The 12937-nt window shown below is 43.4% G+C and overlaps 1 protein-coding gene across 2 annotated transcripts in view; it reads right to left on the bottom strand.

Moving 5' to 3' along the window:
* Nucleotides 1-12937, bottom strand: part of aida (axin interactor, dorsalization associated) — a 103912-nt gene that overhangs the window by 66555 nt on the left and 24420 nt on the right. For both annotated transcript variants that reach the window (XM_072550720.1, XM_072550721.1), the window contains exon 2: nt 11416-11485. In XM_072550720.1, the coding sequence (XP_072406821.1) occupies nt 11416-11485 (70 nt within the window). The remainder of the gene's footprint in view (nt 1-11415; nt 11486-12937) is intronic.

The raw sequence follows: 12937 nt of genomic DNA on the forward strand, positions 1-12937 counted from the left end.
TGCGGGAAGTGGAGGAGATGCGGTCGAGAGCACAGTCGACCACGTCGGAGGGGAAATTGCGGTCTTTGAAGGAGGCCATTTGGGTAGTTCAGTAGTCGAATTGGTCCTCCTGGGAGCAGATGCAGTGAAGGCGAAGGAATTGGGAATATGGGATGGCATTTTTACAGAGGGCAGGGTGGGAGGAGGTGTAATCTCGGTAGCTGTGGGAGTCAGTCGGTTTGTAGTAAATGTCTGTGTTGAGTCGGTCGCCCAAGACAGAAATGGAGGGGTCTAGGAAGGGGAGGGAGGAGTCTGAGACAGTCCATGTAAATTTGGGGTCGGGGTGGAAGGTGTTAGTAAAGTGGATGAACTGTTCAACCTCCTTGTGGGAGCACGAGGTAGTGCCAATACAATCATCGATGTAGCGGAGAAAGAGGTGGGGGGTGGTGCCAGTGTAGCTGCGCAAGATGGACTGTTCCACATATCCTACGAAGAGGCAGGCATAGCTGGGGCCCATGCGGGTGCCCATGGCTACTCCTTTGGATTGGAGGAGGTGGGAGGATTGGAAGGAGAAGTTGTTAAGAGTGAGGACCAGTTCAGTCAGTCGAAAGAGGGGGGGGGGGGGTCAGTGGAAGGGTACTGGCTGGGTTGGCGGGAGAGGAAGAAGCAGAGGGCTTGGAGGCCTTCATGATGGGGGATGGAGGTGTACAGGAACTGGATGTCCATGGTGAAGATAAGGCAGTGGGGGCCAGGGAAGCGAAAAATCATGGAGGTGGAGGAGGGCGTGGGTGGTGTCCCGAACTTAGGTGGGGAGTTCTTGGACTAAGGGGGACAGGACCGTGTCGAGGTATGCAGAGATGAGTTCGGTGGGGCAGGAGCAGGCTGAGACAATGGGTCGGCCGGGGCAGTCAGGTTTGTGGATTTTGGGCAGGAGGTAGAAATGGGTGGTGCGGGGTTGTGGGACTATGAGGTTGGAGGCAGTGGATAGGAGATCTCCTGAGGTGAAGAAGTTATGGATGGTCTGGGAGATGAAGCTTTGGTGGTGGGAGGTGGGGTCATGGTCAAGGGGGCAGTAAGAGAGGTGTCCGCGAGTTGGCGTCTAGCTTCAGCGGTGTAGAGATCGGTGCGCCAAACTACCACTGTGCCTCCCTTGTTTGCCAGTTTGATGGTGAGGTTGGGGTTGGAGCGGAGGGAGTGAAGGGTTGCGTGTCGTGAGGGTGAGAGGTTGGAGTCGGTGAGAGGGGTAGACAGGTTGAGGTGGTCAATGTCACAGTGGCAGTTGGATATGAAGAGATCGAGGACGGGTAAGAGGCCAGCACGGGGTGTCCAGGTGGATGGGTGTGTTGGAGGCGGGAGAAGGAGTCATCAGACAGTGGGCGAGAGTCCTGGTTGAAGAAGTAGGCACGGAGGCGAAGGCGAAGGCGGTGGAAGAAGTGCTCAATGTCTAGCCGGGTGTCGAACTCATTGATCCGGGAGAGGAGCGGGGGGGGGGGGGGGAAGGTGAGGCCTCTGCTGGGGACTGATCGTCGTGATCCTCAGAGAGAGGGAAGTCTGGAGGGATGGAATCACCGAGTCAGGAATTCGTCTGCATAACAGTTCCCCAGGACTAGGCCATTAGCATTTGCATCATCTGAGGATGTTCTCATTCAGCTATTTTACCTGGGGTAACGTGACTGCGAGTAACAGGGAGTCGTCTTGAGTGCTATGTGACTGTGGGGGAATGCAGAGCATCTTTAAGCATGAGCTGAAAATGTGTTGCTGGAAAAACACAGCAACCAAGGAGCAGGAGAATCGACGTTTTGGGCATGAGCCCTTCTTCAGGAAGGGCTCATGCCTGAAACATCGATTCTCCTGCTCCTTTGATGCTGCCTGACCTGCTGCGCTTTTCCAGCAACACATTTTCAGCTCTGATCTCTAGCATCTGCTATCCTCACTTTCTCCACCTTTAAGAATGGCCAGCTGACCTGTGGGGAGGAGGGGGAAGGGAGGAGGAAAAATGTGTCAGTGAGCTTGTACAGGCTTTAATTATAACTGTTTGCTTTGTTCAGAGAGAACTTTTTGCCATGACCCCATAAGCTCTGCAAGGTGTGTATTAAAGGGTCCTCCAGATAGCCTGTACGGTCATTAATAAATTTGGTTGCTTGTGCACAGAAGTAGGTGGATTGCAGTTGCATCATGCGTGTAAGAATCTCAGGAGCAAAAGAACCTAACGTGCTGTAGGACTCAGAATCTCCTCCTCTCACCATCTTTTCAGCCATGTGTTCATCCTATTTATCCTGCTGTTACTACTCTGACTCGTGTGTGGCACTAGCAGTATCCTGAGGTCCCACAATTCAATTTTCTTCCTAGTTCTCTTACATTCTGCTTTTAGGATCTCATTTTTAAAACATCTATGTCATTATTACCAACGTGTACCATGACCACTGGCTGTTTGCCCACCCCCTCCAGAATGTCCTGCAACTGCTCTGGCATGTCCAGGACCTGAGCACCTGGGAGGCAACACTATCCTGGATTCTCACTTACAGCCACAGAAATGCCTATCCATTCCCCTTATGACTGAATACACATCGTTCCTTTTGATCTTCTCACCTTAGCAGACATTCTGAGACTCTCCAACTCTGGTGTTGACCTGGTTCGGCAAAAATGTAATTTCTTTAGATGTAAACATTATAGAAATTGTTGAGAACATCACTATTTTCCTTTTATTTTTCTCATTTTTGGTTTGGAAGAGAGTTGAAGTTGAGCAATGAACTTTGAACAGTACACATTTTTAAAAAGACAAAGGAATATGTTTACACTGGGGAACTGGCCTGGAAAGGTAATGCAAGTTAATTACTGCTCTCAGAACAGTATAGACGATTTGACACCATGATGTTGCTATGCTCAGGCAGTGACAGCTGGGTGAATGTTGAATTGGTCAGAGAGGGTGAAGTGTACAGAAAGGGAAAGACTAACTTTTGACGTTGTTTCAATTTTAGTAATATTGATTTATTCAGGATTATCATTTGGACAACGTATTGAGTGATTTATTCTCTATTTCAAGATGGCGCCAGAACATAGCAACATTATCCACTTTTCACCGGACCTAGGTACAACTGACAAAATTAAATAAATCTCATCAAGAGAGGTCCACTGTTGGCCAGCCAATCATACAGCATGAAGGAAACAAAAAGAGAAAACAGCGAACCGGTTCAGTCTGGGTTTCAAGCAGTAGGGGTTGTGTGTTTCGAAAGCTTCTGGACCGTTACCTACTTGATGAATGTTTTGAGAAGAGAATCCCAATCTTTAAGAAGTGGGTGAATAGTTTTGTAGTCTGCTAAAGCAGTGTTGCATTGACTGGTGACTTTGAAAGGAGAAAGTGAGTTGCAAGGAAAAAGACTGCCGATGCTGGAGATCAGAGTCAGAAAGTGTGGTGCTGGAAAAGCACAGCCAGTCGGGCAGTATCCGAGTTGCAGGAAAGTCGATGTTTTTGAGCATGCCCTGATGAAGAGCTTAAGCTCAAAACGTCATCTCTCCTGTTCCTCAGATGCTGCTTGACCAGCTGCGTTTTTCCAGCACCACATTTATTGACTGGTGACTTTGAAATTCGAGCAAGACATACAGTTTTAAGTGCCATCATCCAAGGATTTCATGGAGGACTAGTATTCTTTGCTGAAAGAGGATTGGGAGATGCCGGTGTTGGACTAGGGTGTACAAAGTTAAAAATCACAACACCAGGTTATAGTCCAACAGGTTTAATTGGAAGCACACTAGCTTTCGGAGCGATGCTCCTTCATCAGGTGATAGTGGAGGGCTCAATCCTAACAGAATTTATAGCAAAAATTTACAGTGTGATGTAACTGAAATTATACATTGAAATATTGATTGTCAGTTAAGCCTTTCATCTGTTAGAATACAGTGATAGTTTCACTTCTTTCATGTCCATGAAAGAAGTGAAACTATCACTGTATTCTAACAGATGAAAGGCTGAACAAACAATCAATTTTTCCATGTATAATTTCAGTTACATCACACTGTAAATTTTTGCTATAAATTGTGTTCGGATTGAGCCCTCCACTATCACCTGATGAAGGAGCATCGCTCCGAAAGCTAGTGTGCTTCCAATTAAACCTGTTGGACTATAACCTGGTGTTGTGTGATTTTTAACTTTGCTGAAACAGTTACTGAACTAATAAATTTAGACTGTTTTGTTTTCTTTTTCAATTTATGCCTCAACTGCATCTATTTGTCTATTGGCACATGTGCACGTGTGGAGAGGGGAAGCCAGGGCAGTTTCTAAGAATGACGGAGCCTAGATTATAGGTATTAATTTTACTGCCTTGTTTAACTGTGTTATGGCTTAAGTTAGTTGCAGTTAATAATGAATTCTTAATTCTTGTTTAAATTGTAAGCTTGGTGTTATTCATAAAGTCAGATTAGGAACAAATGAGCAAATATGAGCAAATGCCTTAGTTTCACTGTTGTTAATCCAGTGAGAATGAGGCTTGCTATTCATGTCAGGAAGTGCCCAATTAACATGGGGAATCCTTTAGCAGCCACTTAGCTTGCGTAGATGCAATGCCTATTTCTTCCATTTTATATATTCATTACCTAGGATATAAAGAGCATAGTTTCGTCCATGTGGTATTTAAGATACACATGATTCTCTATCCTTCCCCCAACCACATTCTTTTATTTACATCTGAGAGGATAATATCTACAACAGTAAACATTCAGTACAGTTTCAATTAGAAACTACACAATAGGAATTCCTTTGTTATCAGCAACCACCGTGACAAATAGCTTTTGTACCTAATCATAGTCATAGTGTATATGCAGCTTGGCAGCCCAGCATACTTTTTGCAGTGCTGGTTCTTTAGAGAATTGTACAACACAAAAAAAAGGCCAAGTACCATTCCATATTGGTACTTACACTTCATCAAAAGCATCTTCCCCCTCTCAACATTAAGAACCATCGTAAATTCCTTTCTCACTAGTCTTTATCTAGCTTTGCCCTGAATATATCTGTGTTATTCATCTGGAGGTAAAGAGTTGTACATTCTCACCACTCTCTAGACAAAGCTTCTCCTGGAATGCCTATTTTTGGTTTAAAAATTGTTCTTTCATACAATGTGGGTAAATGCCTGCAAATGCCAAATTTCCCTCTTTAAAAGTGCATTACTGAAACTGATGGGTTTCGACAGCAAAGGTTGTTTCACAGTCCCTTGCTGAGACAAGTTTATGATCCAGGAATTTTGAGTTTAAACTTCACTAACTACTGAGGTGAGATTTGAATTCATGTACCCAGAGAATTAGTCTAGGCCTCTGGATTAGTAATCCATTGACATAACCATTTATGACAATCTCTCTGTCTCTATTTATTAAGGGCTGTTCTACATTTAGTCCTGTACTTCCCGGGATGCTAATGAGGCAGATTCAGCAATATTGCACTAAGGGCAAGGATTTGATCCTTGCTTGTTGGAAACAGTCACTGCCTGGCCACGTTTGGCATAAATGTCACCTGTCATTTATCAGCCCAAGCCTGAATGATGCTCAAGGTTGGCTGTGTATTCGCACTGCAATAATGAGCGAACATCCCCATTTCTGTCCTTGGAGGGAAGATCATTATGAAGCACCTGAGCATGGCTGAACCTCGGGCACTAGCTTGAGGAACTACTACAAAGTCCTGGATCTGAGATGATTATTAGCTTTCAACAATCATAACCATTCTCCTTCGTGCTAAGTGAAGAAGTTCCCTACCTCCCCCACAACATTTCGCTGACTTCACCTGTACAAGGGCTCCTTGACGCCACATGTAAACTGGTCCAAATGCACATTCTATGCCATGTGTTTGACTCTTAATTATCCTCGAGGTAATTAGGATGGTAATAAATGCTGGCTAACCAACCCCATACACATCCAGTGCCAGGGTACGACCAACTGAATAAGTGAGTTAATCACTTCCCGTTGATAACTAATACACTGACATCATTGTTTATCATCAGGGAATCAGTGTTCAACTCACCACCAAACAGCAACTGAACTAGATGAATCACAAATGCTTTCTCAAGGACAGATCAGAGGTCGGTAATTTTGCAGTGGACGACCACCTCTAAAATCCCCAAAACCTGTGCACTATCTACAAGGACAAGAGTGTGACAGAATACTCTCCACTTGCCTGGCATCCCAGTCACCTTAAACATTCAGTTCCCGCACCACCAGTGCACAGTGACTGCAGTATGTACCATCTATGAGATAGTACTAAGAGAGCTGCAGTCGAAGTTTTTGCCAAGGCTGAAATGATGCCGAAATCAAATAGGTTTGGCAGATCACAAACAGAGAATTCAGTGTGCAGGTTAGTGGTGACTAAATGCTGCTCTATAGCTAGTTGGATATATTTTCCAGTAATTTAATTATAATTAAGAATAGTCAAATGGGATGGAGTTGTTTGGATCTGACTTATCCTGCTTTTTTGTATCGAATGTACCTGGATGATGTTCCATATTGTATATATCGGTGTTCAAACTACAAAAGAACAGTTTGGAAAGCAGCACAGCTAATTCTGGAGCACAACAGCCAGCATATTGTCTGGATTTATAGTCTTTTCTGCATCTTGTACACATGGCTATTTCTTGATATCACCTGAAGTAAATTAATTAACTGCAAGCTAACAGGTGTAATGGCAGGGACCTTGAGCAGGATCATTCATTCATTCAGCAAATCTGAATCAAAGTGTTTGCAAATGCTTCAGCTATATCTCACACATATGCTAGGATCACTGTAAGAAAGGCGGATATATTCCAAGTCTTTTCCTTCAGTTAGTCTTTACACGGTCAGTCACCAATCAAGGTTTGAGAGCATTGCAGATTTTCCAAATAGGATTTTTGGTTGAGGTATGGCTTCACCCTGTCAAGAGCAGATGGCTTCCAATATTTAGTATGCTTAAAGTCCTGTGTTCCATACTCACCTGTTGATATTGTGATGAAAGGTCGTTTTGACTTCAGAACAAAACACTCAAAGTTTAAATTCAGAAGAGGAATTTTGTTCTGGAGGCAGATTCCAAAAAATAGTTTCAAAAGAGAGCTGGATCTATTGAGTCAAGAGTTGTTTTCCCACAGGAACAGACCCTTCGGTCCAACTCAACCATGCTGACCATATGTCCCTCAAAACCCTTCCTAATCATACATCTTCAGTACTTGCACTTTGCATACACACACCGTCCTCTGCATGAAAAAGCTGCCCTTTTAAATCTTTCCCCTCTCACCTTAAACAGATACCCTCAAGTTTTAAACTCTCCTAACCCTGGGGAAAAAGGCCGTGGCTATTCACACTATCCATGCCCCTTATGATTTTATAAACCTCGAAGTTCATCCCTCAGTCTCAGACATGCCAAGGACAAAAGCCCCAGTCTATTCAGACTCACGAATCCTGGCAACATCCTTGTAAGTCTTTTCTGTACTCTTTCAAGTTTAACAGCATCTTTCCTAGAGCAGGGAGATCAGAATTGAATGCAGTGTTCAAGAAGTGATCCCATCAATATCCTGTATAGCCACAACATGACTCCCACCTCCTGTACTCAAATGCACTGACCAATGAAGACAAGCATGCCAAACACCTCCTTCACCACCCTGTCTACCTGCAACTCCACTTTCAAAGAACTGTGCCCTGCACCCCAAGTCTCTTTGAAAATTATGAATTTACAGGGTTACAATAACAGTGGTGGAGAATGGGACTATCTGGGTAGCTCCTTCAGGAGCTGGTACAGACAGTGGCCTGTTTTACACTGTACAATTCTATGACCCTATGATAGGACCTATTTCTCCTCTCAGGAGAATGAAGCTTTTCATTCAGGGGAACCAATCATACGAAGTGAATTCTGTAGTTTGCAGAGCTTTAAAACCAGAAGGGTTCGGATAGAAGTCAGGTTGCTGGAAATAAAGGTGAAGGCCATAAGATGGTGGGGAGGGGGGGGGGGGGGGGGGTGAAGGGTTGCGGAGGGAATGGTCTCTGTGGGGCGGGGAGGGACGCCTGTCTCTGGTCTGGGGTCGGACTGTATGTGGCATTGATGGCGGTGATGTGCTGTATCTGGTGATGTTAGGGCGGGAGGCGGGGCCGGAGGGTGATGTGTGTGCGTGTGTGCGCGTGCGCGTGCGCGTGAGTGTAAAGACGGGGTCTCCAGTCTTGTCGCGGTTGGAGGGGTGGAGTTCGGTTTCCACAAATCTAACCCCGCCAAGTGGCTGACCACTTTAACTCCCCCTCTGCCAAGGTCATAAATGCTAGGCTGCCTCCACTGCCAAATCCAAGCCACCCAACATCTGAAGGAAGAACACCTCATCCTTCGCCTCAGAGCCCTCCAACCACGTCATCAACAGTGACGACTAGTTTCCTCAGCTCCCTTTTCCCCCCCCCACCTCATCCAAGATCCAACCTTCCAACCTAGCACCACCATCTTGAATTGCCCCATATATCCATCTTCCTTCCCACCTATCCCAACCCTCCCCTCTGACCTATCACCATCACCTCCGCGCGCGCCCCCCCCAAAATCTGCATCTACCTATCGCTTTCTCAGCTATCTCACCTGAACCCACCCCCAACCTCCTATTTATCCATGGGTGGCACAGTGGTTAGCACTGCTGCCCCACAGCACCAGGGTCCTGAGTTCGATTCCGGCCTGTCTGTGTGGAGTTTGCACATTCTCCCCATGTCTGCGTGGGTTTCCTCCCACACTGTAGAGAATCGAATAGAATCTCTCAGCCCCCACCTAATCCCACCCCCACATTCTTCACGTTTCTTTAGAATTAGAAAATAATCGTTTATTGGAACATACTTAACTTTAATAAGGTTAAAAATCACATATCACCAGGTTATAGTTCAACAGGTTTCGGAGTGCTGCTCCTTTGTCAGATAGCTAGTTGGGCAGGATCATAGGACACAGCAAAACATTATAGTGTCATACACTGTTGCAATATATTGAATAAATATAGATTGTTGTTAAGACTTTCAGCTTTTCAAAAACCTGCAACCCATTCTAAAAGACTTAACAGCAATCTGTATTTGTTCAATAGATCACAACAGTGTATGATACAATGATGTTTTGCTACAAACTCTGTGTAGCTCCTGCTCCACTAGCTACCTGACAAAGGAACAGTGCTCCGAAAGTTTGTACTTGCAACTAAACCTATTGGACTATATAACCTGGTGTCATGTCATTCTTAACTTTGTCTACCCCAGTCCAACACTGACAACTCCACATCATAACCTGAACAAGAACAGTGAAGGGAGGATTTCTAATTGATGTAGTTTAAATTACATACCAAATACACACAAACTTAAATGAAAAAAGACAGATATATTCTCTTGCCACCTGTTGTATATAAACAAAATTCCAAAGAGCAAAAGTCCACAACACAAGATTGGAAGATAGTTATTTCAGTCCTTTACTTTTTGACAAGCTGATACACTGTGTATTGAATGACAATTGTTCTTGAATTCTAAGAATGATCGGGTGAACTTAGGACTTCTGTTGTATGAATTATTTCTTAGCTTTTCTGTCATTTCCCCACTCCTAAGTGTTTCTGTTTTCAGTGTCTGGATACTTCTGTTCACTCATCTGCTCTTCGCACTTAGTTTTTTTTAAACCACTGCAGCCTGACTAGATGACTGTTGTCAGAGAGAATTGCTGTAACTCATAAGGATGTTTTATGCTGCTCATTCTCGAATTTTGCCTCTTACTACTTCCAAAAGAAGAAACATTGTATTGCACAGGTCAGCAATATGCAACACACAAAACAATATTCAAGTTGCAAAACTTGTCTGGTGCACCAATCACAGCAGTGCAACTTTCAGTTCATAGTCCCAAAATGAAAAACACGGGGTCTCTTACACTGGTTACAGCCCTTATTACCCTTAATACTTCTTTCAAGTGGTGCTTACCATGGACAAACAGATTTGTTGGATGAGGGTAGGAGACAGAATTCCCCAGATATTTGCTGCCCACGCAGGACTTAATGGCATGATACTTCAAGTCAATGTTGAGGAATCCCAAGGTTACCCCTACCAATTGTACAGCAGTGTGTCTCCCTGGTGCTGGTAGACCAGGACTAATAAGTTGACTGTTGGACAAGTAACTCAGTTGGTTGTGCCTTTGACATGTCAACACTGGGTGATCGGTTTTCATTCTTTTCAGCATTTTGTAACTTGAGATACATTTTTTTGGGGTATTGGGGGGTGGAATGCTGAAAGAGGGGCAGAGGTAGAGGGAGGACAAGAGATTGTGGACAGAGAGACCGAGAAAAGATGTGGACACCATAGTCTAGGCTAGCATTTATTGCATATTCCTAATTCCCACTCTCCTAAATTGCTGCAAAAATAGATTTATTTCAGCAAAGGGCAGAAGATCAGATTATAAACCTAAACAAAAGATACATTACCTTTATTCATCATTAACCAATTGTCTCTGAATCCTGTACAGTCTTACTAATATTTCTGTCAGATTTGTTATTCCATTAACACTAGAGTGCAAGAGAACATATTGCGCTCTTTGAAAATTCAAGTCTTGCATGAAATGTTCTCCTTCGAAATTTTAGTTGTCAGTTTTTTTTAGTAAATTCATAAGATTTGCAATTGCAGCACTGACTATCAAATTTACTTCTGCATGATTAGAATAAACTAATGAAACCGGAAACCAGTAGGTCTGAATAATGAGTACTAAGATTTCTGAGGGCTCACTGTTAGGTTCTTTTCCTGATGTATCATTCGAGATGCAATTTGCACACACCAACGTCTGCAAACAGTTCAAGTTTATTAAAGCCTGTACAAGCGAGGTGACCCCTTTGACCCTCTTTGCTGGCGTGCAAAGTCAAGTCAGAGGCCCCTGAACAAAGAAAACACATCCCCTTTACACAGGTCAGTTAGTAATGCTCACAGATACTCTGGCCACTCCTCCCCAGTCACGTGCCACTCAAGACAACCCCCAGCCACTCTGTCACAGTCACATGTTACCCCAGATACAATGGTAGGATGAGGTCATTCTTGGAGATCATGTAAATGTAAATGACCTAATCCTCAGTACATCTGAATGCAGTGATTCAGTGATTCCCCAAGACAATGTAGGTGTGAGGTATCCTAGCTTTGGGGTGGACCTGCAAATGAGTTCTGGCTCCACTACTTCCCCAGACAACATAGATGTGATAAGCTTCGGCATCGGGGATGCTCAAGCAAGCAAAACGTGATTGCATAGGGGATGACTATGAAAGTATTTCTGAATGGAAGGGGCTAAATGATTGTTTAAGTTGATAATAGTAGGGGAGTAGTAGCAAATGACTGTCTAATTGGAGTGGGAGTCATTCCCACCCACTTCCAGAATGTTCAGTCAGTACAGTTTAACCCTTTAATATTACATTAATTTCCAGAGAGATATTCCAATTTAATCTTTTAACATTACTCTACAACACTTACCTTTTGGTCCTCTGAGAGTTCAGAAGAGTTGGTTGTTGACTGCACTTCCTTCTGCAAATGCCTGGCTAATCTGCATAAAGATAAAAAATTTCACAAAATTGCATTTTTAAAATACTTGGTATATTATTGTGCAAACTATGCATATACACAATGTTGCTTAGAGAAAACTACAAGCATATAATACCGTACAGTATTCTATTCACAAAGTTTACTGTTTGACAATCACTTAAAAATGACAAAGAATTCAGAGTTTATCAAATTGTTGGGATGCCATCATGAACTCAGCACATTTAGGTAGTAATTTCCATAAATTATTAAAGACTAAGTAATTAGAGTTACATTTCCTGGAACTTAGAAGGTTATGGAAAGCAGTGACTATGACATGGCTGAATATAGGATCCATTTTGAGATAGAGGGACTTCGGTCAGAAACAACCATGCTAGACTTAATTAAAAGGGTAACCGCAAAGGTATGAGGACAAGGCCAGCTGGGGTGGACTGGGATAGCAGTTCAGGTGCAAAGACATTTAAAAAGGGACAAAAGCACACATTTAAAGAAATTAGTCAATGGCTCACAGAAAAGATATATTTCAATGAGGAGGGTCTTTTGTTGTCCAATGTTTGTATTGATCCCTCTGAGCTAGGCAGCCCAGTTCAAGTCCCATCTGCTCCTGAAGTGTAACATAGCTCTGAATAGGTTAATAAGAAACTATATTCCAGTCAGAAGGGAGGATTCACGGAAGGGGATAAGCCAGTGATTAACTGGGCAGGTTAAGGATAGCATCAAATTGAAAGACAAAACACACAATCTGGCAAACATTTGTGCTAAGACAGACTTGGGAAAGTTTTAAGAAACACAAAAAGACAACCAAAAAAAGAAAAGAAGAAAATTAACTTGGAGGGTAAACTTGCAAGCAATATCAAATTAGACAGCAAGAGCTTGTTTAAACGTATAAAAAGAGAGAAGCCAAAGTGAACATCGGCCAGGGAGATAATGGACTTGAACGTGTGGTTGGGGAACTGGTGCAGGAAGCAAGGATTTAAGTTCTTGGATCATTGGGGTATATTTTGTGGTAAGCATAAATTCTACAAGAGAGACGGTTTGCACCTTAATAGGTTAGGGACCAGCATTCTGGCAGGTAGGTTTTTTACCGCAACACTGCTACATTTAAACTAAGTAGCGGGGTGGAGGGGACAAACTGGATGTTTAAAAAGGAAATTGAAGGGAAAGTTAGAACAAGAGAAGTCAAGAAAGACAACTGTATCAATGAGGCAGAAAACTTGGAAAGGGATCATGCTGCAAGGTTGAATGAAATAGGGGTTGATGGGAAGTAACAAATTAAAAATACTATACATGAATGCACAAAGCATGAGACATAAGATGGATGTGCTTGAGGCTCTTGTGGAAATTGGCAGATACGATACGGTAGGGATAACTGAGACGTGGCTTCAAGTGGACAGGGCCTGGGAAATGAATATTCTCGGCTACACGTACTATTGTTAAGGACAGACTGACAGGCAGA

Source organism: Chiloscyllium punctatum, chromosome 3 (genome assembly GCF_047496795.1).
Source record: "Chiloscyllium punctatum isolate Juve2018m chromosome 3, sChiPun1.3, whole genome shotgun sequence".
Taxonomy (NCBI): Eukaryota; Metazoa; Chordata; class Chondrichthyes; order Orectolobiformes; family Hemiscylliidae; genus Chiloscyllium; species Chiloscyllium punctatum.